The 25,591-nt window shown below is 39.0% G+C and overlaps 1 protein-coding gene across 1 annotated transcript; it reads right to left on the minus strand.

Annotated features, from left to right (window-relative positions):
* Positions 1-5,506: 5,506 nt before the first annotated feature.
* On the minus strand, positions 5,507-15,802 carry PPP1R26 (protein phosphatase 1 regulatory subunit 26). The gene is given in 6 exon segments (XM_078149964.1): positions 5,507-6,671; positions 6,674-7,072; positions 7,075-7,245; positions 7,248-7,508; positions 7,511-10,325; positions 15,516-15,802. Coding segments are annotated over 5 exon segments (3,795 nt in total). The 5' UTR covers positions 10,263-10,325; positions 15,516-15,802; the 3' UTR covers positions 5,507-6,459.
* Positions 15,803-25,591: the final 9,789 nt, after the last annotated feature.

A 25,591-nucleotide genomic window follows, 5' to 3' on the forward strand; every position in this document is an offset into this window, starting at 1 on the left:
TGGTAATTATGTCTTGAGAATTTTATTTTCTTAAAGTATTTTTATGTACTAAGCATATCTTTAAATGCCAAGAAGTAAATGTTCATCTTAACTGGGCGTACTTAAAATAATGAAGGAAGGGATACTCTGGTTGATTTCTAGTCAGGATTTCTAAAGAAAAGAGAAGAAGAATGTAGTTGCCAGAAAAGCGGATGTATTATAACAGCAAACTACTCTGTGTCCTGAACATTAGCTTTTCCCAAACAACTCCACTCTGTATTCCTTGCTACAAAGACAGTCTCACTTATCACACCCCACTGTATTATGTGGTATTTTCATACTTGTTTTCTCACTAGTACTAGAATATAAACTTCAGGTCAGAAACTGTCTTTCTTATATTTCTTGGGCCCTCCAGTACTTAGCATAGTGACTTTTCAGTAGGCATAGACCAGGGATGGGGAACCCGCGGCCTTGAGGCCACGTGTGGCCTTCTAGGTCCTTGGCTGTGGCCTTTTGACTGAATGTACGTTTTACGGAACAAATCCTTTTATTAAGGGGATTTGTTCTGTGAAGTTTGGATTTGGTCAAAGGGCCAAACTTGAGGATCTAGAGGGCCACATGTAACCTTGAGGCTGCAGGTTCCCTACCCTGGCATAGAATACCAAGATTTTCTGTCCTAAGAAACTACTCAAAAAGTACATATGGTACTACATCATATACATTGGTAGAATAGCATTCCCTCAAAATAGGGGCAGCTGGTGGTGCAGTGGATAGAGTGCCAGGCCTGGAGTCAGGAAGACTCCTCTTTCTGAGTTCAATTCTGGCCTCAGACACTTACTAGCTGTGTGACTCTAGGCAAGTAACTTAACCCTGTTTTTCTCAGTTTCCTCATCTGTCAAATGAACTGGAGAAGGAAATGGCAAACCAATCCTCTATCTTTGCCAAGAAAACCCTAAAATGCCAAGAAAAACAAAGAGTTGGAAAGGACAGAAAATGACTAAACAACTTTCCCTCAAAACAGTAGAGAAGGCCCTGCTGGAGAGGAATGTTTGACTGTAGGTTGGCCCAGCACTCCTTTATCAGACAAGCATTCCATCTTGAACAATTAATTTTTTCCTTTCCTAATCTAAAAGAGAATCTACGTTAAAAGAGGTAATATAAAAATATGACCAGTAATCAGTGAAAATGTCATATCCCTGCCAATATAACAAGTAAACATAACTATCTTGAAGAGATAGAGATTAACAAAACGAAAGAAACAAACTTGACTCTGTGTGTGACTTCCTACATGGTTACTCTAATTAGGGCTTCAAAGAGCTTCATCTATCTGTCAAGCTTTCTACTGAGTGGCTGGAGGTTAAACTTCTTACACAGCAGCTCTGGGGACAATATGACATAAGGTTCTAGTGTCAACCCAGGATCAAGAGATGTGGGAGGAGAGGAGCTGCAAAACATACAAGGGAAATGCCAGTCTCTGCTAAGTATAAGGTAAATAGTTTGCTAATTCTCCATATGTACAGGAAACAGTAAACCTTAATAACATAAAGTAATTTGTGGGACAGAGAAATGAAGATCCTGGGACTTTTCTTCTCTAAAAACAGAATTTCGTCAAGGTTGTGGCATCTACCTTGAAACTTTCACATCTGAAAAAATGTTAACTATGATGGGGCGGGGGGGGAAGTCTTCTGTTTGGAATACAATTCAGTACAACCATTCTAGTACTGTCTGATGATGATGATGATGATGATGATGATATATTTATACGGTGTTTTATGGTTTGCAAAACCTTAGGTGGTACAATGGATAAACTCTAGGCTTGGAGTCAGTAAAACCTGAATTCAAATCCAGCCTCAGACAGAGTTACTAGCTGTGTGACCTTGGGCAAGTCACTTAAATCTCTGTCTGCTTTGGTTTCCACAACTCTAAAATGAAGATAACAATGGCACCTACCTCTTAGGAATATTGTATATCAAGTAAATTGATTTATAAAAAGTATGTAGTACCTGGCATAGGTACATTGTCGGCACTATATAAATGCTAGCATTTATCACTATAGTTATTATATGTTATCTCATTTGATCCTCACAACAGCCCTGCAAGGCAGGTGCTATTTCCATTTCATGGATGAGGAAACGGAGACTGAGGTATGACTTGTCCTGAATCATGCTGCTAGTAAACGTGCGAGGCAGGATTTGAATTTAGGGCTTCTTGACTCCAGATCCAGCACTCTTACCCATGGCACCACATAGATGACCTGTGTTGTTAACCAAATAAAGGTCAAAAGTTTGTCGAATGTAAGGACAACTACATCACCATGCTGATGAATTAACTTCTGCCCAAGTTATCACCAGAATCAAAAGAAAATGAGGTACAAAGGAAATTAAGAGTAGGTAAAAATCATAATGCATCCATCAGAAGAAAAGTTATTCCAACATTGTGAGTAGCAGTAATTTCATTAAGTGCTACCTAGTGGGAAAGATAATGGTCCTACCATATTTTCCCAATCTTATCTCTTCCACAGCAAACATTCTATTTAAACTATTTGCTGAACACTGCCTGCACCTTCCTGTCTGTATCCTTTTACTCATGTTGTTCATTCCACCTAAAATTTACTGTCTGAATATTTAGCTATTCTATATTCCAAGTGCCTAATTAAATGCTGCCTCCTCTATTATTCCTAGATGCTCTTAATACCCTATGTGATCTCTATTTTCTCTTGACACCAGTAATATATAGTTTGTGACACTTATCACATCCACCTCGTGTGTTGTTTGCCTATCTTAAAAAAAACAACAAAAACCTACTAGACTGTGAGCTTCTGAACACAGGTGCTTTTTCCTCATTGTATTCCCTTGAAAACAGTTAAGATGCTCAATAAAAATTGGTTGAAAAGTTCGCCACCCATCCAAACCTTACATTTCCTTCAAGACCTAACTAAAGTTTCACCTCCCTTAAGTGGTTTTCCTCACTGATCTCTTTTGGTCCCTGCCTCAACCCCAAATCTTGCCTAATTTATTTTCTTAGCATTGAGATCTTACATAATATTAGCCCTATCTCTGCATATTGTATCAATTTATATAGAACATGACATCTGGAAGGCACCTTGGGGATCACCTAGTTCAACTTCCTCATTTTAAAGATTCAATTCGATTTTAAAAAAGATTCATTAAATGCCTATCGATCAAATCAAACATTTTTAAAGTGCCTACTACATACCAGGTACTGCAGATATAAATACAAAGAATAAAACTCACTCCTCTCAAGGAGTTTACATTCTAATGGGGGAGATAAAAAAATACATATATGAGTATATTCAGGATAACTATAAAGACAATGTCTCTGCAAAGGCAATGAAATAGAAGACAGAATGTCATAAATGGAGAATAGAAAATGGGTTGGTTGATGGCACAGAGAATATCATTGGCTCTTTATAGCTTGTTTTTCTTAGGTGACTTTATATTATTAAGGATGTGATGAGCTTATTTTGTTTTGTTACTTTAAAACATTTAGTTATTAGGAAGGTGTTGCTTTGTGATTATTCCTAGCTGTTTCATCTATATTTTGCCTCTGCTACTAGACAATAAATTCCTGGGGGAAAAGGACTTTGTCTTTTACTTATTTAATATTCTTCATTGTGTCTAGCACAATGCTGTGCATGCATAAATTTTAAAAAATGCTGGCTGAATGAAGGAGCAGTGTGAAGAATTAAAGAGGTCAATATGAGACAGGCAGAAGTTGGTTTTACCTTGTTTCTTCATTCATTGCACTGGGACAGCTTTTGTTTGTTTACCATTAAAACCTTAATGTTAAGAGATACTAAACAATACTCAAAGCATTATGTTGTTTCTTACTCTGTAACCAGATTGGTCAAATAAGTAAGATCCTAAGGGTAAAGATTTTTATTCTTATGACATACTTTAATTCACTAGGATCTTTACTCTGAAGTGGATAGGCTCTTAAATAACAACTTAAAATTACCTTCTGAAATAACATAAAGCACATAAAAACTGGTTTTTATGGTTCATGAACAGTCCTCAGTTTATTAGTTTTTAAAACTTATGAATTTATACCATTTCTTATATACAAAACAAGTTGATTTTTGTTTTTAATTTAAAAAGTGCTCTTTAAAAATGAAATGACATTTAAAGCACAGATTACATGAGTTTGTATTTAACTTGGAAGCACTTAAGTGAACCAATATCCTACCAAAAAAAAAAAAAAGAAAGCTATAAACACACAGACACCAACCGGAGCATCAGATAGAAATTTCAATCCTAAAACTGTTTTACCAAAATTTTTCAATAAGGACACATTCAACACAAATGGTACCTTGTTTCATATTCAGGTATTAATATGGATTACTGCTTAAACTTGTGGAAAAATAACATACAGAAAAACTCATCTGAATTTTAAAATACCAACTAACTCCAATTCTAAACTTAAGACAAAACACTGTTCTAGGCACACCAAAACTAAGTTAGGTTAAAAAGTTTTTGAAAATGAAATGTTCTTCTGCAAAATTCTGGTCAGACAACAAAAGTCTAGTATTGACCAATACAAGGTTGATGAAGGAATAAATGCCCATAATTTAAATGTCCTAACATGTTTATGCCCTGCAGCCCTAAGCCCACAATGTAAGTAGAAAAGTTGCTATGTCTTTCACTATAATACAGTATGACTAATACCATTCTATCTCATTTTAACAGTCTATAATCCATTGGCATAACACCACCCCATCAGAATACACAATGAAACAAAGAAATTCTCTTTGACTCCACTTCTTTCATTACAGAAGCCCCATTGTCCTCATTAAATAGTTGAGTCACTGTATAAAGAGCTTTGAAAGGCAATTGCTATGACAACTGAATTATGGTTTGAAAATAAATTTCTAATATAAGGAAGACATACTTACATATCTGGTTGTAAGTTCCATGAGGGCAAGGATTTTGCCTTAGTTATCTCTGTATCTCTTTCAGCACCTAGTACAGTGCTTTACAGACTGAAGGTGCTTATTAAATGATTGCTAAATGGATGTATAGCATGTATTTCAAGACAATATATACATATAGCCTCTGTGTGTATGTAGATACATACATGTGATTGACTGGGACACTGAAAATATTTGATAGTAGCTCATAATGCCCCAGGAAATTATTCAAAACATGTTATATGTGTTTCAAGTGTTTTAGGTTGTCTACATCCAACTGGATTTAAGTTCATTTAAAGGTAAGAGCTGAGTTTCCATTTCTTATTAATCCCTCCACAATATCTAATATTGCATTTTGCACACTGCTGGTGCTCAACAAATGTTTGGTGATTGATTTTCCTAAAGCAGCTATAAGCAGTGCTTATTTTATTGCACATATCAAGAAAAGGGGATGAAATTTAAAAACATGCATAACTTTCATATTTTACAACCACTATTAAAAAATTAAAAAAAGTAGCTCCAATACAAAAAGTAGTTAATTTAGATTTTATAATTGTTCTGTTATGGAACAAGATTATATATTAGAAAACTTCAGATTACTTTTACCAGGCATACTTTGGAAATATGAATTGTACGGTACATATAATACTGCCACTGAAATAATTTTATTTGGGATTTCTCAGCTTAGAAGTGGAGAGCTCAAACAATTGTTCAACTGTACTTGTGCTTTGAAATAATTACTGTTCAAAAGTTCTCCCTCTCCCCCTTTTTGACCTGTGATTTCTTCAGTAGAAGGAAATCCTATAAGGGATAAGTGAGGATTCTTATATTAATACAGACATCACGTGCTCTAAAACTTAAAGAGAGCTTTTTTGAGTTACCGAAAGAGTTGTCATAAAATATGCTTAGGAGTTTATTGAGACTGATGGGATCTATATTTAAGAAGTTATGTCCCCAAAGTCTATTTCACTCTGGATAGAAAAATGTTCCATAAGGAATTTTACTGACATGATACCTTTGCCTGAACCACCAAAAGAATTTGCTATTTAAAGAGTCTCATCAATGACTTTTTAGGCCTCCAAAGTTTAATATCTAAATTTTTTCTTATCAGTAATTAGTCAAATGTTACATATATTTAAAGCTGGCAGTGTTAGTAATTACTGGAAAAGCCTAGGTTTGACTATTTATTTTGGGTCCCTCACAATCACTAATTCCACATGGGTGTTTTCCCATCTATAATAATATATGACCACAGAATACTGTAGTTACACATATTCTAGAAAATTAACTACTGGATTTAAAAAAAATATTTCATTACTGCACTTTAAATAATTTATAAAATGCTACAAATTTATATTTACCCAGGACACACCTGTTAATAGAAACATTTGTTTCACATTAGTATACATATGTACATGTGAATGTATATTAGCAACTCCAGACAACTGCTTTCCCCCCTTTTAAACACCAGGCTCTCTAAGTAACTGTTCTAGTTCTCTCTCTACACTCAATTATTTTATAAAAAAACTCTTGAAAACTATGGGAAAATGTATTTACAAATTTATGATCTTTTCCTTTATGAATGAACTTCTGCTTTCCTCAATGAAGGTGCCATTAAATTCATTGGAATCATTCTCTAATACTTTCTGATCTCGGGCATCTTTATCAGCAATCCTTCTATTTCTCAAATCTAGTATTTTCCCTTCTGAACTGAATTTCTTTACTTCACACATGTTTAATTCTGCCTGTGTCTTTCTCTTTTGCCAGCAGACCCTTCTTTCTTTAAAAGTAAATATGAGCTTCCAAATATTCCTGAATCTTTGCTCAATTTGTTGTCTTTTAATGAAGTGAAGAGGGGCACCTGCAAAGGGACTGCCTGGTTTGAATCTAAAAGATTTGTTTGTTTGCGACCTTGAGATGTACTCTTTCCAAAATTAAATACTCCAGTTGGAATCAGAGAATGAAATCCAGTCAAATGTAAACTTTGCTGATGACCTACTGTACAATTTGTAGAACTCTTTGTTTGATCCTTTAATCTTTTTTCTCTTTCCTTCCTATGATTCCCTTTCTGTACTGTTTCTCTACCTTCTGTGTTAAGCACACAAATATTCTGGAACATTCCTTCATGGACAAAATCACTCTGTACAGTATACTGTTTGTTGTTGAAAGCAAATTTCTCTCATTTTCAGGTACAAATTTTTGATCACACATACTTTTGCTGCACCATGTTCCCTGAAAAGGGCTCCTTTTTTCTGGAATGGTAATATCAGTAATACAGTAGTTCTGCAACCTACTGACAACATTTTCTGTATCCGTGGGTTTGAGACTTTTTTGACTTTGTCTTTGATACAGACATTTTTCTTATCTATTGATGCTTCCTTTACAGAAAAACTGCCACAACAACTTTTAGGTGTCACTGTCTCATGTTTTGTTTTTACAGCCAAAGTAGAATGGAGGTAGATATTTCCAGGACAGGATGTACTTTTCCTACCATCATTTAAAATATTTATTGCACTTTGTATTACAGTTTTATCAGAGATTTTTAGGTCCTTGGCTTTTTGAGAAGCTATCTTATTCTTTTGACTTTGGCTGGATAACAGCCAGGCTGATGCCCCATGGACTGATGCTTCTCTTTTCCACTAACAATTTCAGGCTTAGAAATTCCCCCTATCCCAAGAGCTGTTGTTACACTACCCTCCTGAATTTCTGAACTGTTTGTGGAGTATTTGGCTTTTTCTGCCAAAAACTTTCTAATTTCTTGTTCAATGCTATCGTCACTATCCACCGAACTACTGTCATCAGAGAGTGAGACTGTACTGATTGTAGAGTTCTGATTTTCACTGATTTCCATATCATTTGAAACTAACATAGGTTTTGAGAAAATTTTTTTCTCCAATTGGAGTGCCAGCTGTAGATCCTCCTGCTTTTTTTCCTGTTTCCCTCTTTCTGTTTTGTTGTTACAAGTGCTCAAAGGTTTCTTTACTGTGTTCTCCCTGTTGTTTCTTTTAGATCCTGGGAGACAGCTTTTCAGTAAGTGAGGACTCTTACCTTTCCAGTGTTTTTGGAGCTTATTAAATTTATCTAAAAATTGAGTTCCTGTGCTACTAAGCTTAACCTTTTTTTTACAGTGAGGTTTGGGGTCCTTGCATCTTTTCTTTAATTTACGCTTTGATCTTAATAGGTCCTTAATAGCAGTATCAAGGTCTTCATCACTGTCCAAAGAACTACTTTTATCACCAGACCCAGGCCTCTCTTGTTCCAAATTTCTCCCCTGTGCTACTTTACCATGGGCTTGTGATATACTACTTCTCAGGTCTAAGGCAATGCGCTCATCAATAAGCCCAACTAAATCAGAAGAAAGGAACTGACAAGTCATCTCATCCTCCTTGCTTTCAGATTGACAGATTTTATCCTGATTGCTCAAATCTTTTTTCTCTTGGAACATATGAATCTTCACCTGACCAAACTCAGTTTCCTGTGGGCATTCTCTTTCTAACCCTCTAGTTTTCTTCGGTGTTAGCTGTTTCACCATTTTCTTTTCCCCTTTCAGTTTCCTTTTGCAACACAGTGATAACTTCAGTGTCTTAGAAAGAGGGACTTTGGGGCTATTGCCTTGATTACTATGTTCAGGCAATAGTGGTCCTTGCACAGACTTGGAAAGGTTTACAGGTTTGGCTAGTAAACGTTCTGATTGTGCCTTAAGAGCCAAAAAGGTTCTGATTTCTTGCTCAATGCTATCATCACTGTCTACCAAGCTGCTATCACTGTCAGGGTGGGAAGGCACATTTTGGGAAGAGAAGAGAGGGTTTGTAGAAAGTGATCTGTCACTGCTTTCCACATGGGAAGGCATGATTGTTTTGTAAATGTCAAGTATAGCTTCTGCACACATTAACTCAGCAGATGTTTCAGCCTGGAATGAGGGTTGTACTGTAAACTCACATTTGGCAATTGTATGCATGGGAGGTGTAGAAACTTTGGTTTCTTTCAGTGGTTTAAAGAGTTCGTTGGAGTCACAGCTACTATTGCTCAGTTCTGTAGCCTTTGTAGCAGTCTGTTTCCTCTTGCTATTCAATGTTTTTTTGTGGCTTTCAAGCAAGGCACTTTTTGAAGAACCAACCGCAATACCTGTAGTAAAGTCTGATACTTTGTCATCTCTGGGCTGTGTTTTTTGCAATAGGTTACTATCCACTGTAGAACTGGCTTCCTTTCTTGTTTTCTCCAATTGGTACATCTGAATGGCTTCTTCAATGCCATCATCACTACTTGAATCAGATATCTCATATACAATAGCTGCACTTTTGATTCTTTGTTCCCTTCTATTTGCCCAGGAATGCTTTTTCTCTACACCTTTGTTTTGTGTTGTTTCTAAAGAATGGCACGTACCTGCCAGTTTAGGAGGTGCCAGCCTTGTATTAGTAAAGTTTTCAGATTCTGTGCTGATTTTAGGCTTGAAGCACTTGGGCTGTACATTAGTTTTCTCCAATTCTGGATACTGTTTGAAGATTAGCTCCTTACATCCTTGCTTTAAATCTTGGCGACTTGATTTGACAATGGATTCTTTATTGGATTTTGATACTGCTTTCATGAAAACCTCTTTTTGCTCTGTTCTTTTATCCAAAGGGATACTGTACTTACGGACCTCTTGTTGCTTCTTCTCATTCAGGAACTGTTCTATTTCAGCTTGTATGCTTTGCTCAAAAGAGTCATCACTACTTACACTAAGAGGAGAACTAGCTCTTAGCTTACCATGGATTTCCTCAGGATTACAAATGACAGCTTCTGATACCATATCACTTTTAAATTTCATAGGAGGTAGGTGAGTGGTCATATTGTTCTGAGGGAGATCTTGTTTGACTCTGTTATTCCCATCTGTTGTACCAAAACAAGTTGCACTGCTGCTGGGTAATGACTGAATAGTGTTGCTTTTCTCCTTTAGATATTCCTGTATTGCTTGCTCTATCTCCCGGTCTACAGAATCATCACTATCTGATTCCAATACAAGAGGTCCAAAATCAGAGGGGTCATCTTCCATGTGGTCAAATTCAGTAGACAATTCACTTTTGGCATATGTAGAGTGCTCCTTAAGCACAATCGTATTAGCAGCTGCAATTCTGGCTCCTTTGTATTTACCTCCCCTTTGATTTTTCTGCATAATGTACTCATTGTTCATACCCAAGGAAGCCTTCTCACTTTGCAGGTTGTTTATGATCATTTGAACTTTTGCACTTACAGACGCTCTAGCAATATCCTCTTCAGATTCTGAGAAACACACAGGAAATCTAAAACTCCCTGACTGTCCAAATGACTCCCATTTTGACTGTAGAGCAATCACAGGAGGGGCATTCATTAGAAACATTCTAGCAGACAATGATGGAGTGTGCAAAGGGATGATTTTTTATATTTATATCTGTTTCACATCCTGTGAAGAAACAAAGAAAGGGACATTTATATTCTAAATACAAGAAACCCATGATGTTAATAAACAGCATGACAGAATTGGTAATGTCTTCTTACGGTATTTCAATTTTGCCATAAATATCAAAATTTCTGAGAAGTACATTGTAATTCCTTTATAAATAACTCCTTAAAAGTACATCAAGAAAAAAATCCAGAAACTTTTAAACTAATATTTGCCTACTGTCATTACCTCCTATAGACATATTTAATTTGTAAAGATAGTTACCAGCAATTCAGCTCAGGAGAAAGTCATATTATTTTTAATCCTGTGGTGGCATGGAATACTGCAACATATCAAACTAAACAGCTATGTGATTCAACTCAGGTTCTAGGTTCTTTATGTAATCTCATCAAATTGGTGGAGCCTTCTATTGATTCAATTTATTTGTGTATCTCTCTTAGTTAAAAGTAGTTAAACACAAAAGTTATTTGATAAATCATTCTATTTAGCAAACCTATGGAATCCAAAACTATCAGATATGTTACAAAAATAGTGTAGGTCACATAAAAATTAAATGTATAAAAATCATACTATATTAATGTTAACTATAAATTTAATTCTTTAATCACTGGGGCGATATATAAGTATGTGGCAAGGCTCTATTCTAGTTTACACAGATGTGGGATAATTTGGTAATTTTACTACTATAGGAGGAAAAAATGGAAATTTTTCTTTGTGACTAGGCTTAGACTCATAAAATATGAAAACTGGAAGGTAACATTGGAGTTCAGCTAATTTGACCTCTTCATTGTAGAAACAAAGAAATAAAGGACCAGAAGGGGAAAGAGTAAGTGAGAGAGCTGGGACTACAGACCATGTGTCTGACTCTTATGTTGGGGGAATGTTCCATTAATAAGTCATGCTGCTACCTCCAACAGGGAGGATATCGCATTGTGACCTACAAAATGAATGGGGAAACTAAGCTGACTAGGAAGCAAAATCGCTTGCAACTACTACTACAGATTTTGAAAATTTAGGTTTGAGTATTCTCCATCATGACGCCACATTTCCCTTCAAGCTAGTTATCTGGTATTTATAGATCTACAACACAGACTCCTTCCAAAGAGGAACGAAATACCAAACATCTATAAAGCTATATAAATCTATATCTATAGACTAGAGGATCGTGAAAATGAACAAGATGTTCTTAAAAACCAAAACCAAAAACATTTCTGGAGTAGTGGTTTGGATTTGGAGGATGTGCACTCAAATTCTAGTCCTGAAACTTACTGTCCTACCCCCATATGATTTTGTCACGTTATTTAACCTTTCTGAGCCAGGGTCTCCTCTGAAAATTAAAGGGATTGGCCTAGATGACCTCCAAGATTCCTTCCATCTCTAAAGCTATAATTCTATCATCCTATGAATAATTAGCAGCTTCAAAAAGAAAATTATGAAGCAAATGAAATGATTTATATTCCAAGTATGAAACTATAATGCCACAATTTAAATGCAATTACTTGAAGAGGTTCTCCTCAGGAGTGAATTCTATGACACTGAAACGTTGATTTAGTTTTAGAAATGCCTCAGACCTGATTCTTAATTGTTTCATCTACATGTCCTTTTAACTTCTTCTTACCTCTCTCTTTAAAGATTTATCACAGCTGTACCTGTTCAGCATTATATTTTTTCCCAAATTGGAGAATAAAAAAATGATCTATACCAAAATGACACAGGAATCACCAGTTTAACAACTTGTAATGCAATTCCCCTACTTGCTACCTCTCCTGTAACAAATGGATCGTGAAAATTTGCCTTTCCCCTGACATAAGAGCAAAGAAATGGCTTTTTGTGAACTCTGTCATGTGGTGGAAAGGGAACATTTAAAAATCATTTAATATTTTGTTATTCTTAAGCATACATTTTTTGGTCTAAATCTGTGATTCCATTTCACTACAGAGTATAGGGAAACCCTCTGCAACTTAGAGTATGAATGTTGTATGAAGGTACCAAGAAGTTAATTCTAGGCCACATAGCTAGTATATGTCATGGGCTCCTAGGCTGACCCTCTATCCACTATGCCACAAGGTTCTCAAATAGTGCTTGAGCTCTAGATCTAAGACTACAGGAATTGAACTGGGATTTCACCCATTTTCCCTTTTCACTAGAAGGAACTATGGTCCTAATGAATCTTGAAAAGAGTGTAGGTCAACTGTATGCATTGGATGAGTTGCTGTAGCTTGGAATACTAAAGTTTTAGAACCATAGTAATATAAAGTTTAGTTAAAGATAAAAACAAAAATAAGCTGTGGTCAATGAAATTTTGCAGGAAGAATATGCTTGATTAAGATGATTAAAAAATGAAAGATTTTTGTAAGAACACACACTAAACTGGTCCAACCATACAGAGAACAATTTGGAACTATACCCAAAGGGCTATAAAACCTTACATACACTTGGCCCAACAATACTGTTACTAGGTCTGTACCCCAAACAGATCAGAAAAAAAGGAAAAGGACCCATAACTACAAAAATATTTATAGTAACTCTTTTTTTGTGGTGACAAATTATTGGAAAGTGAGAGGATGCCAATCAATTGGGGAATGGCTGAATAAGTTGTAGTATATGATTATGATGGAATACTATTGTGTTATAAGAAATGACAAAGGAGATGGTTCCAGAAAAAAACCTGGGAAGACATATGAGCTGACGCAAAGTGAAGTGAGCAGAACTATAATATTCTACATAATAACAGCAACATTGTAATGTCAATCAACTGTGAAAGACTTAGCTTCTCTGATCAAGGCAATGCCCTATGGCAATTCCAAAGGACTCATGATGAAACATACTATCCACCTCCAGAGACAGAACTTTAGAACTGTTGAGTGCAGATTTAAGCATATTTTCTTTAACTGTATTTTTCTTGCCCCGTCCCTTACCCCCCTCTCTCCATGGCTAATGAGGAATTATGTTTTGCATGACTTCATATGTATAATGGGTATCTTATTTCTTGCCTTCTCAATTGGTGGGGAAGGGGCTGGAAGAAGGAAGAGAATTTGGAACCGGAAATAAAAATTTTAAAAAAAAGAACACACACTGGAACAAAATGTACTTGTTCAAAGTTGTATATTATGTTTTAAATAAAAACTGACATAAGGAGATACATTCTTGGGGAAATGATATAAGTTTCAGTACAAAATAGAGGTTTGTGATTTCATACAAAATCTTTGTTTTTCTGTGTAGATGGAAAAGTTCATGTTTGTTGCTTTTACTGAAGTCTATAATAAAAAAAATTTTTAAAAAGGGAAGGAAAAGAATATGAACTCTATCTGGCCAATGAATTCTACTTACATAAACTGCACCATCATTATTCTGATAAAGAAATTTATGTTGGTTTGAAGTGTATTTTTAAATGTTTAATACAGTTTGGATTGCATATATAAAGTTTTCTAAACTGTTTAACAATCTAGTTCAAGAATCAGCTTAAAAAAAGAACTCAAAACATCCAAGATGAAATCTCCAAACACATTTCTCTTGGCAACATCTTACTGTTTTGATATTGTCAACTGTAGTTTAAACAGATCTTAAACATTAGATGAATCATTCTTTAAAACTGTACTGGGAATTCATGAGGCTTTTTGGAGGCAAAACTAAAAGTGGGCTTTGCCAAAATATAGTACCCACTGTGAATGCAATTGAATTGGGAATAGAGTGCAGTCACTGTGAATACTGCACACCTGCAGTTAATAGCAAAATACAAGCTTCAACAAAAGAAACTGTTTAAACAAAAAAACTGTGTGTGTGGAGAAAGCTTGTTAATCTCATTTCAGTCCAAGAGGTAAGAATAAATGAAAAGATTCATGGATTAAAGCAGCAACAACAAAATCTATGATGGAAAAGATGCTCTAAATTTTTTATCAAGGTTTTAAAAATCAATTTTTATCAAGGGTTACTATCAATCTAGAACCTAGCACAGTGCTTTGTAAATAATAAGCACTGATTTAATAAATATCTGTTGAATTGCTGAACCTGGCTCTGTCCTTACAAAGGGATTAGACTTTATACCTCACCAAAGGGTTCTGGAACAGAAGCAGTCCAGTCCTGGGCTTTACTATATATTTTGAGTTTTTCCCCCTATATTTTTTAAATGAAATTCTGAATTCAGTTTCAAAAGACAAGAGGAAGAGTTGATATTATTTCAAGAATCTCCTTGTTCCTAATTCAGGACCATGGTGAGTCAGAGAGATCCTTTTCCCCTACAGTTAGAAGAGTTGTGGTTGCCCTACAAGTAGGGTGTGTACTGTATATTTATGGAAGAGTAATCCTGACACTATTAACAACATCACAACAGTTTTGCTACTTTTAACAAATAAAGCTGCAGTAAGATTTACAGTAACTGTTGTAGTTAGGATGGAGACCACAAAGGAGCAGGATATTACCCTATTTTTGGTTCCTTCAACTTGAAATCTAGATGGTGGGAGGATATTTTCTTGATTCTTGATCTTCACTTTGTCAGGCATTCGTTAGGGACCTACTATGTGCAAGAATATGGAGTTCAATATTTGTCAAATGCAATCATTCTTCCAACTCTAGCAATGGCCTCCAAAGAAACAGAAATGCCAACTCTCTGGGGGATTTACTCTGCTCACAGAAAAGCTTACAAACAGTAATCCCACTTTGAGTGGCTTTTAATTCTCAAACGGCTGGAACATCTAAGACTTCATTTGGGAGATTAGGGTGGAAGAAATTGTGATGTCTTTTTTTTTTTTACAAAGAAGAAACTAAGATACCGAGAGATTCTATATGTCCCCCTTAGGTTCCGAAAATTATACTCCCGTAGCCTCCACATTCCCCCTGGCTAAGCTCTACAGCAGGACAATAAAAACGGTTTTCCCAGGGATTAGCCCCCTACCCTCCCATCCCCTCAACCAGGGGCAAGAGTCCAGTTCCCTCAGGGATTAGGTTCCTCCTCTTTCACCTCTGGGAGACCTCTCCAAAGTGCAAAACACCTTCCCCCCGCCCCAAACCCCCACCTCCCGGGGGGAAGGCCCTCTCTCCACACCCTGGAACAGGAGGGCAGCACATCCTCCGGCAGGCCCGGCCGGCCCAGCTACCTTCCCAGGCCGCGATGGACGCCGGCTTCTGGGCCCACTGTCTGACCTCCGCCCCCCTGGTGCCTCCCCGGGCCCTGCCGAGTTGCCCGAGGCTCACCTTAGCCGAGGCCCTGTCTGGCCGGGGTGTGAGGCGGCGCGGAGCCTGCCCAAGGGACTGAGCCTCCAGGGGCCCGGGGCCTCCAGCGCCGCGGCTCCGCCCGCTTGGCCTCCCAGCTGAGCCGTGGCTCGCTCTGGAGGGCGCAGGGCGCCGCCTCCTCTCCCTCCGCCTGCCGCTGCCGCTGCTGCTGCCGCCGGCGCCGCCGCCGCCACCACGAACGGCCCGGTCACCCCCCGAAGCCCCCTCCCCTTCCTCGGGGGAGGAGGCGGGAGGGCCACGGGGCCAGTGTGCCCCGCTCCTGAAGTCTCCCCCCGCCCCGGTCGAGCTTCAAGCCACCTCCCCGCGCGCGCCCCTTCCTCGCGCCCTACCCCTCCCACAGCCCAGCCGGTCCGGGTTCCATCCGGGCGCGCGCTGAGGGAGTTAAACTGGAAGGGCCCGGCCCCCTGCACCCGACTCGGCTGGATTTATGCTCTAGCAGCTGGAAGACAGGCAATGGGTAGAAGGCAACCTCCTAGTCCAGGAACGACCATGATCCCTAAGGGCTCTCCCAGTCCTGATATTTTATGAGTTTATGATTCAGCGTCCAGGGGCTCCTACGTTCCCCCTTTCCCGTTTCTCCACACCTCTCTGCCCACCTCCTCCTTTCCCCCGCAGTGCTCCTTCTACCCAGAGTGGTGCACGCCCTATGGACATCAAGGCTTGTGCACGCGCAACGGGCTTCCCTTCGAGGATAGTGTGCGCTCTATGTGCTGCCAATAGACCCTTTGTACACGCGCTGTGGTTTTGGAGGTGGATTTTTTGTTTTTACATTTTTTTCTGTTAGGTACATTTGCAACCACCTTTACTGTGCCTATAACGCTATGGCTTTTGGTGCTGCTCTAAATCTTCCCTCCCTCCACAACAAGAACCGGCGCTTACTCTGTGGCTCTACTCCTCCTCTCCCCTCACCTCCCTCCCAGAGCTCATACTATTAGCTCCTACCGTGTTCCCGAGGGTTGGGTAGGTTGGTGTGCTGACTCGCTGGCGTGGATGCAGGACGGGAAAGATGCTATCCCTGCATGCGCTGATGGGGGTGGGGTGGGGGCGGTGGCAGTGGAAACACCGGTTTGTTGCCTGTGAAGGAGAAGGGGCGGCGATGTAGCTTTCGGGGTGTGCACGCGCCCAGAGAGGCGGGAGCCGGGCTCCAGGGCATCTGGTGGGGTGGTTGGGATGGCTGGGGACCACTAAGGGATGGGGGCGGGGATGTGTGTGTAGTGCGCCTGTCCAGTCCTGCAACCCTCTACCTCAAATGAGGATGAAGCTTGCAAGACGACTAACCGCTCGCCTCCCAGCCCTCCCAACTATTTCTCACCTCATTCTGCTCTATCGGTCCCTTTGCTGGTCCCTACTACTCCCTTCCTAAGGGGACAGAGAAGCAGCTGCAGTGGTCGGAGCCTCTGCAAACTGCCTAGTAGGTTGGCACCAGAGGGAAGGCATGCCTACACTCCAATAAAGTCCTGTGGCCTGGAATTTGGGAATACACCTGTCTTATAGCACAGCACTGTCCTTGACCGGTCCCCCAAATTCCAGAAAAGAGATCACTTTTCCTGCTTGATTTGAACTTTTTGAAACTATCCTAGGGGTGTTGCAGGTTGAAATTCTGGACCCTCTGGCTAAGTTCTACAGTCCCTGGCACCGTCCAAGTGAATCCCCACCTCTGCTGGGGTCTCCTTCACCCTGTGATGGCCTAGGAGGTCAAAGGGACAAGACTGACAAAGGAGACCAGGAAAGTAGAAAGTGAGGCTTGAGTTGAATCTTGAAGGAAACTATGGATTTCAGAATAGAAGTGAGGAGGGGGAATAGCAGTGTGCTGTGACATGGAAAGGGCATGGGATTTGGAATCAGAGAATCTGGGTTGAAATCTCAGTTCTGTCTGTTATTATCTGTGTGATCTGAGCAAGTCACCTCTCCTCTATGGGCCTCAGTTTTCTTATCCGTAAAATGAAGGAGGTGGATTTGAAGATGTCTAAGGTCTCATTCAGCTTTAAAGCTATGAGTCTATGCTATAACTTCATTCCAGTCATGGGAGATAACCAGTGCAAAGATACAGAAATGGGAGATTGAGTATTCTGTGTCAGGAACAGCAAACCATTCCCAATCGCTGTTAAAGTCCCTCTTTTCCTTTAAGGCCCCCACTCAGATACTACCTCTTCCATTAAGTGTTCACTGATCACTTCTCTCTACAACCCTTCTGAACCAGAGAAAGTGAGTTCTCTCTTCTTAAATTTCTGATAGTACCTTGTCTGGCCAGCAGCTTTGCACTTACCTAGTACTCCCTTTTCTCATAGTTCGTGGGATCATACACTGAGAACTGGGAGGGACCTTAGAAGTCTTCTATTCCTTCATTTTACAAATGAGAAAAACAGGCCCAGAGAGGTTAAGTGATTTCCCCAAAGTTACATAGGAAGTAGGTGGCAGATCCAGGTCCTCTGCAAATCCAGTGCTCTTTCCATGGTACCACTCTATCTCCCATTGTATGTTCTTGCTTCCTTAGGCTGTAAGCAGGGACTATGCCATATCTATCTTTTTATTCTCAATGTGCTACACAGGGTCTTGCTTATCATAGATACCTCATAAATGTCCATTTAATTGAATATAGTTGAATTGAAGCACCTAAGCTCTGAGTCTCTTCTGGTGCCTTATGAGCACAGTATACTGCAATTTATGTGTGATATCATCAATGTGAATAGTTTCTCCAGCAATTCAGATCGCAATCCATCCATGCTTGCTTTTCCTGTGCAACTCTTCTATGGATCCTTCTATAAGTTTGCAGAAAGTTGTCTATCCACTATAGTATAGTGTAGACCACTATACTAGCTGAATGTGGCACCTCTTTTGACATCTAAATACCAATGGGAGGATGTTCAGAGAGGAGTAGCCCTTCTAATGTGAGGGCTTGATGAGCTCTTTTCAGGGCTACTCATTCACCTTTGGTGTCCACCTTCACCCAACTCGCACCTGTGGCTCCATGAAGCCATAGCACGCACAGTAAAACTGTCTCAGCAGTTGGGCTAAACCAGGTTGATGGTAATCAATAGGTTTTAAACCCGTTGGTAAATTAGAGGGATGTCTACTCCAAGTATGTGAAGACTTACCTAGCAGAATGGGCAAGTGAAGACAATTTGTTCCAATGGCCATGAAGGTGGCTGAAGCAGGCACTATGGGGCACTTTGAGGTTGGTCAGATATCAAAGATTCCAAGGTCATCCGCTGCATCCCAGGCCATTGCCAGTCATCTTGACTTTTGTCTTGCCACTGGACTTCAATGACTCTGGAAGAGAGAGTGAGGGTGAATGACTTTGCTCAACTCAGACTCACTTAAATCCAATTCATGAGCAAGTCAAGACATCACCCATATCCCAACATCATGATGTCATTTGTTCTTCCAAAACAAAGGACAAATAACAACAAATACCAGTGGAGCACATGAGCTGCACATAGTAGCCACTTAATACATTAGTTGAATTTGAGGAGAACACTGGTGAGAGAGACCCAACTACAGTACCCACAGAAACAGTGCTGAACTCAAAAAAGTCCATAGAAAGTTGATCACCTGGAAAGGTTAAGGAGGATGAACAAAGGAATCTGGATCAATCCCCTTCATTCTTCCCTCAAAGCCACTTTAAACCAGGGAATTAGAGAATATTGACCTACTTTAACCTTCTTCAGTGTTGTGGGCTATTTGTGATGATGTGTGGATAGATCTACTCTCCTGCATAATCTTTATGTTGGAGGTCACCTTAGAGACCATTCTTGCTGAACTTGTACATATCCAAGAATCCCCAGCAAGTGGTCATTCAGCATTTGCTTGGAAACCTCCTTCTGAGGCCGGCTATGCCACATTTGGAAAGCTCTAATTATTAGGAAAATGTCAATTACATTCTAACCTAAATCTATTTTTCTGCAACTCCTACCCATTGCTTCTAGTTTTATCTTCTTAGTCCAATATCCTCTTTGAAAAGGACTTGAGAGAGGATTCTGGGAAGATAGCTGAGTAGTTCAGAAAATTCGAAGCTCTCAAGATCAACCCCCTCCCCCCAAAAAGAGATAAAATACACATCAGGGTGAACAAAGTTTGGGTAAAAATAAATAAGAATAGGGGTCCCCCAGGGACAATCCCAGAAAATCTGAAGGAAAATCCCAGGACAAGGTTGGGTCCCTGTCAAGAGTAAACACCTCCAGGCTAGGTCTACTAAAACAACAAGGGTCAAGCCCTGGGGTTAGCTGGGTTGGGAGGTTACCTCAGCCCCAGCCACAGGAACTTTTGCCCCGAGGACAGTAAGGGGAGTTGGGCATCTGAGCCAGGGAAGATGGAGGGAACCTCTGATGACAAGGAATGCCAGACCCAACTGTACTTAGGGGAGCAACGGGGGTGAGAAGGGACCAGCACATGCCCAGAGAAAGCAGAAGCAGTGGGGCAGGATGCCCTTGGCTATCGGCACTTACAGGAGGCTGGAGGTTTGGCTTTGGTTCCAGACTAGAGGCAAGAACTGAAGATCTGAGGTCAGAGGCACCATTCCCCCATGCCCCAGGACTAAAGGTGATTACAAAAATTAAGCTATTACTACAAAAAAATGCACAGGCAAAGGACAAAGAATCCAACTACAGAAAGGTATTATGGGAATAAAGAAGATTGGGGTTCATCTTCAGAGGAAGATTTTGAAGCAAAGACACCCTCTTCTACCACAAATAGTATGTCAAATGGTCACTTGCCCAAAAAGAATTTATAGAAGAGCTTAAAAAAGACTTTAAAAATCCAATGAAAGAGACTGAGGAAAAAAATTTTTAAAATCCAAGAAAAACAAGATTATAAAAAGAAAGTCAACCAATTAGAAAAGGATATCCAGAATCTTAAGGAAGAAAATGACACCTTAAATTTTAGAATTGAGCAAGGTGAAGCCATCAAAGTTTTAAGAGATCAAGAAATAATTAAACAAAGTATAAAGAATGAAAAAATGGAAGAGAAAGTGAAACATAAGAAAAACAGCTGCTCTGAGAACAGATCAAGAAGAGAAAATATAAGAACAATCGGACTATCTGAAAACTATGATCAAAAAAAGACTCTTGATACAATAATACAAGAAATAATTGAAGAAAATTGTCCTGAAGTATTAGAACAAGGAGGGAAAGTAAAAATAGAAAAAAAATCCATCAATCACCACTTGAAAGAGATCCTATGAGGAGAGCTCATAGGAACATTATAGTCAAATTCTGAAACTACCAGCTCAAGGATAAAATGTTAGGAGCAACAAGAAAGTAAATTTAAGTATAATGGTACCACAGTTAGAATCACACAAGACTTAGCAGTGGAGACACTAAAGGACAGCAGGTCTTGGAACACTATATATCGAAGAAGAAAAGAACTGGGGTTCTGGCCAAAAATATCATACCCAGCAAAGTTAAGCATAATTTTGAATGAAAAAAAAATTGACATTTAATCAACTATCAGACTTCCAAGACTTTGTTAAACAAACAAACAAACAAACAAACCTGAACTAAATAGAAGATTTGACATACAAGAACCAAGAGAAACATAAGGTACATACCAAAGAGTGATTACAAGGGATTCAATAAGGACAGATCATTTACCTTTTATATATGTAAAATGTAAAACATATGTCTAGGATTATCATTAGCAATTGGGTAGTTTGTAAGAAAGATTAGAGTAGCCCTGAGTATAATTCGACTTTAAAAAGTGAAACCATCTAGGAACAGTTAAAAAGAGTAATTATCTTATACAAATGAGGTGTGAGAGGAAGAACAGACACAGAGGAATTAGATGGGGGAGGAGCACTGGTAGTTTTGGTAACCTACTTTCATTGGGAATGGGTTCAAGAAGGGCAATACGTATATATCTAGAAGAGTATAAAAATCTTCTAAATTCAGAAGAAATAAAATGGTAAGGGGATAAGGAGGGGGGAGAGGTTAAAGGAGGGATCTCTAGATGGGAGGGTGAGGGAATAGGTTATAAAGGGGGTATAGAAGGGTATTTAGATTTATGGGAATGGGAGGATAGAGGAGGCATCCTTGGAGGGGGGTAGGCTAAATAATAGGAAGGCAAGGTAGTGGGTAGAAGTAAACTAGAGGAGTCAGGAGGGATAGGAAATAAGAGACATGCACAAACAAAAACAAAGATCAAGTGTAGAATTTGTTAGGGAAAGTACATGTCTATATATGTTCATATGTATATATATATATATATATATGTATAGGTACATGTGTGTATGTGTATGTATATATCTATAAATAAAAATATATCTGCACTTAATTGTAGCCTTCTGGGGGAAGGAAGGCACAGAGGAAAGAGAAGGAATATTGAGTTCAAGGAATAGGTGGTGGCCCAGCTTGGGTAAAATGGAGAGTTTATGATGGGAGATAATGTAAAGCAAATTTGGAAAGGTAGGTCAGATTTTCATTGTTGAAAGTCAGGCTGAGAAGTTTGCATTTTGTCCTTGATGAAATAGGGAGCCAATCCAATTTAACCCAATAAATATGTGTTAAGGGCCTCCTATGTTCAAGGCATTTTACATAAGGCACTGCGGATAAAAAAGATTAAAAAACAGATTTAGTTCTTAAGGAGCCTACATTCTGTTGTGGGACTCAACATGTACAGAGTAGAGTTACCTTCAAATAATTTTGTTTCGAAGAAAATATGCACTTATGCAGGTATTATACTTTCTTAATTTCCATTAGATTGCAATCTCCTTGAGGTAATAGGCTATTTTGTTTCCTTCATTTTTGGAACAGGAATCAGTGAACTCAGTCACACCTAAGAATTTTTTCACCTTAGGTAAAGGTAGTAGATAGTACAGTAGTAGATATGATCATGCTGGCAATGGTACCAAGAGAAGAGCTGGTCTGACTCTCATCCCAATAAGGACTGGGAAGAAAAGTAGGACCTTAGAGGAGTGCCATGGTGATAGAACTTTGGGTGTGGCAGCACAATGTTCCACGACATGTTAGCCTAGGCTAGCAGAGGACCTGGAAATAAGGTGGGGATGGCAGTTGCCATAGAGAAGAAGCAGGTTCCCACCCTTGGGATGTTGGTGCCCTAGGGCAAAGTTCTGTTTGCTCTATGCTGATTTCATCTCTGTTTGTAGGCTAGTGGTAAGGGCATATAACCTGAAGTCAACAGAGACCCAGGTCAAATTCTACCTCTGACATCTACTAGCTGTTGGGTGATGAACACACTTGCCTTCTCTTATCTTGTTTCCTCATGTAAGATTGGATAAAAGCTATAATTCCTTTTTTTGCAGGATTATTGTGGAGCTCAAATGAGATAACATGTAACAATGTATGTAAAATGCTTTGCAAACCTTAAAGTTATATATATATATATATATATATATATATATATATATATATATATATATATATATCAATTATATTGTTATCACTATTATTTGTATTTCCTCATTGCTAAGTTCAGTGTCTTGATGGGTTAGGAAGGCATTGTTTCAAAGAGATTTCAGTCTTCATGATTATTGTTACTCTACTCCCACCTGCTGGTAAAATGTATCAAGAAAATTTTCCATCAACAATGGTGATGAATATTTCTATTCCTAGGATAAAATTAATTTAAAGGTGGAAGAGACCTTAGGTCACCAAGTCCAATCTTCCTCACTGAGGAGGCCCAGGAGACATTAAGTGGTAGAATTGGGATTTTGAACCTGTGTATTTTGATTATAATCTTGGATTTGGAGATTTTATATGGACAGCAGATGGATAGCAGATGCTATCCTAGAATTAACCAACCTCCTTGAACTTGACTTTGGGTGGGACAAGGAGGTTGGAAGAGAAGAATTAGATTGTCTGTCTTCTGCTGTATGGGAAGAAGTACCACTAGCAGGGTTGAACCTCATCTTACTTCTAGATGATTTCTTCTGCCTTTTTCCTCTGGGACTGTAGTGGGATGTAGCAGTAGGATGATAAGATGATTTCAACCAGCCCCACCCTATTTCCTGCTCATTTAGAGGAGGAAAAAACAGAAATCTGATTCCAAATGGTATGTGATCATTTATGTTGTTTACTTTCTCACTGGGCATCACCCTCCACATTGTCATGGATGTACTACCATATTATAAACAAAGATAATCTAGAAGCTACCAAATCTTTGTCTGGCATGAATAATATTGTCTCAGGTAGGGATTTGGGGAGAAGTTTTTGTCTCTTTAGAGAAATGGATGAACATCCTTGCTTCATATATAGGCTGAGGCACAAGTAGGCTCTGATCCCCTTGGAATAGCCACATGCAAAAGAAATCTATTAATGTCATACTCCTAGGCAAGTATAATTTTCCAATAAATAGGAGCACATATAGTTAGAGAGCCAATGTGAAAAAGGCATGATGAGCTTCCCATGGAATATTTGTATTCCATTGAAATGGTACTGCCTTGTAGATAAATTACTGGTTGGATACCTCAGACTTTGTTATACATGATCTTGCTACAAGTAGGCCACCCCACTCAACTTTTTCATGTAAAATTTAGGAAATACAATGCTAGAGGTATTGATTGGTATTAAGCTAGACCTGTTGAGTCATCAGTACTTTACCACTGTGGTTGAAGAGACCTAGGATGCAATAGTGGGAAGAGCACTGGCTCTTCAATCAGGGGATCTGAGTTCAAAATCCCAGCTCTGCTACTGACTCCTTGTTTAGGGTCTTAGTTTTCTCATTTGTGAAATTAAGGGGTTGAACTAGATATTCTAGAAGGTCCCTTTGATCTCTCAAACCCTGTGGCTTGAGTTTTAATCTTTGCTTTGCCATTAACTAGTTGTGTAACCTTTGGCTGGTAACATCACCTTTCTAGGTCTCAGTTTCCTTATTTGTAAAATTAGGGGGTTGGGTTAGAATAATAGAATTTAGTCAAAAGAGATGTTAGAAGCCAACAAGGATTTCAGAGGCCAGTAGTATAATACACAAAGGTAATCCTGGGTCCTTGCATGCTATGCCCTCAGAGGGCAAGCTCTGGAAACCATCCACCAGGATGCCAGGACCTCCCCAGCATGAGGATCATGCTGTCTGCCCTGCTGTCATGCTGGTCTCTTTCTCTCTTCCCCACCTTTTCCTATCCCATTTGCTTTCAACCACTTGCCAAGGGATAAGGGATAGGAAATGGACTTGTGATTACATTGGTGTAGGTAATTCCCAGGTGAGGAAACTCCCTCTACTTTTGCAGGTCATAAACTTCTCTGCAACTAAGTCTTACAGGTTTGCCAAAAACATTTGGAGGTTGGTTAAATTACTTGCATAGGTCCATACAGCCAAGTGTGGACTGACTTCATGTAGCCTGTAGCCAAATAGTCTGACTTCAAGGCTAGCTCTCCATCCACTCTACCATGCTATCCAATAAGGACCAATAATCAAATCAATATTACCATTGCTAGTGGAAAGGACTTGGTAATCTCTTCTCCTAGGGCTCCATTCATAAATTCTGTGATTGTGAAGCTCTCCACTCTGGCTCTGCTTCCCAATATGTAGTGTGTTTCTCTAATCTATGGTAGCATCCCAGTAAATATGGTAAGAATGGACAGCTGTATGATCTACTGGTATACTGGAGATAACAAAAGAGTATGAGAAAGAGACCCCACCTCCTCAGCATGTTTAGTAGACTCCTTGTGTCCAGCTTAAAGGAAGACATGGAGAAGAATTTCTTTGAGGGTGGGGGACTGTCTTACTATTGTATTTGTATCCCTATTACCTGCATAGTGCCTATCACAGTAGATGCTTAATAAATGGTTCTAGCAATAGATCACATAGGCTTTCTGAACAACAGCCTAGGTAATTATGGAGAGGCTTAGTACCAATAGGCTGGCCACCTAGTTATGAATTCAATGACCATGGTAACTCATGAAACAAAGGAGAAACATTTGACTGTTTTAAAATAGGAAGAAAAGAGCCAAAAGGAGAATTTTGACTAGAATTGGTCATATAACAAGGTGTTTTCAAAGAAGAATTTACAGTAAAATGTGGTAAAAATGAATAGCTGCATAGCTTATTGGCATCCTCAAGATGTTGAAAGAGTGTAAGGGAGATTC

This window comes from Phascolarctos cinereus, unplaced genomic scaffold (assembly GCF_003287225.1).
Source record: "Phascolarctos cinereus isolate Bilbo 61053 unplaced genomic scaffold, phaCin_HiC Scaffold_2;HRSCAF=192, whole genome shotgun sequence".
Lineage (NCBI taxonomy): Eukaryota > Metazoa > Chordata > Mammalia > Diprotodontia > Phascolarctidae > Phascolarctos > Phascolarctos cinereus.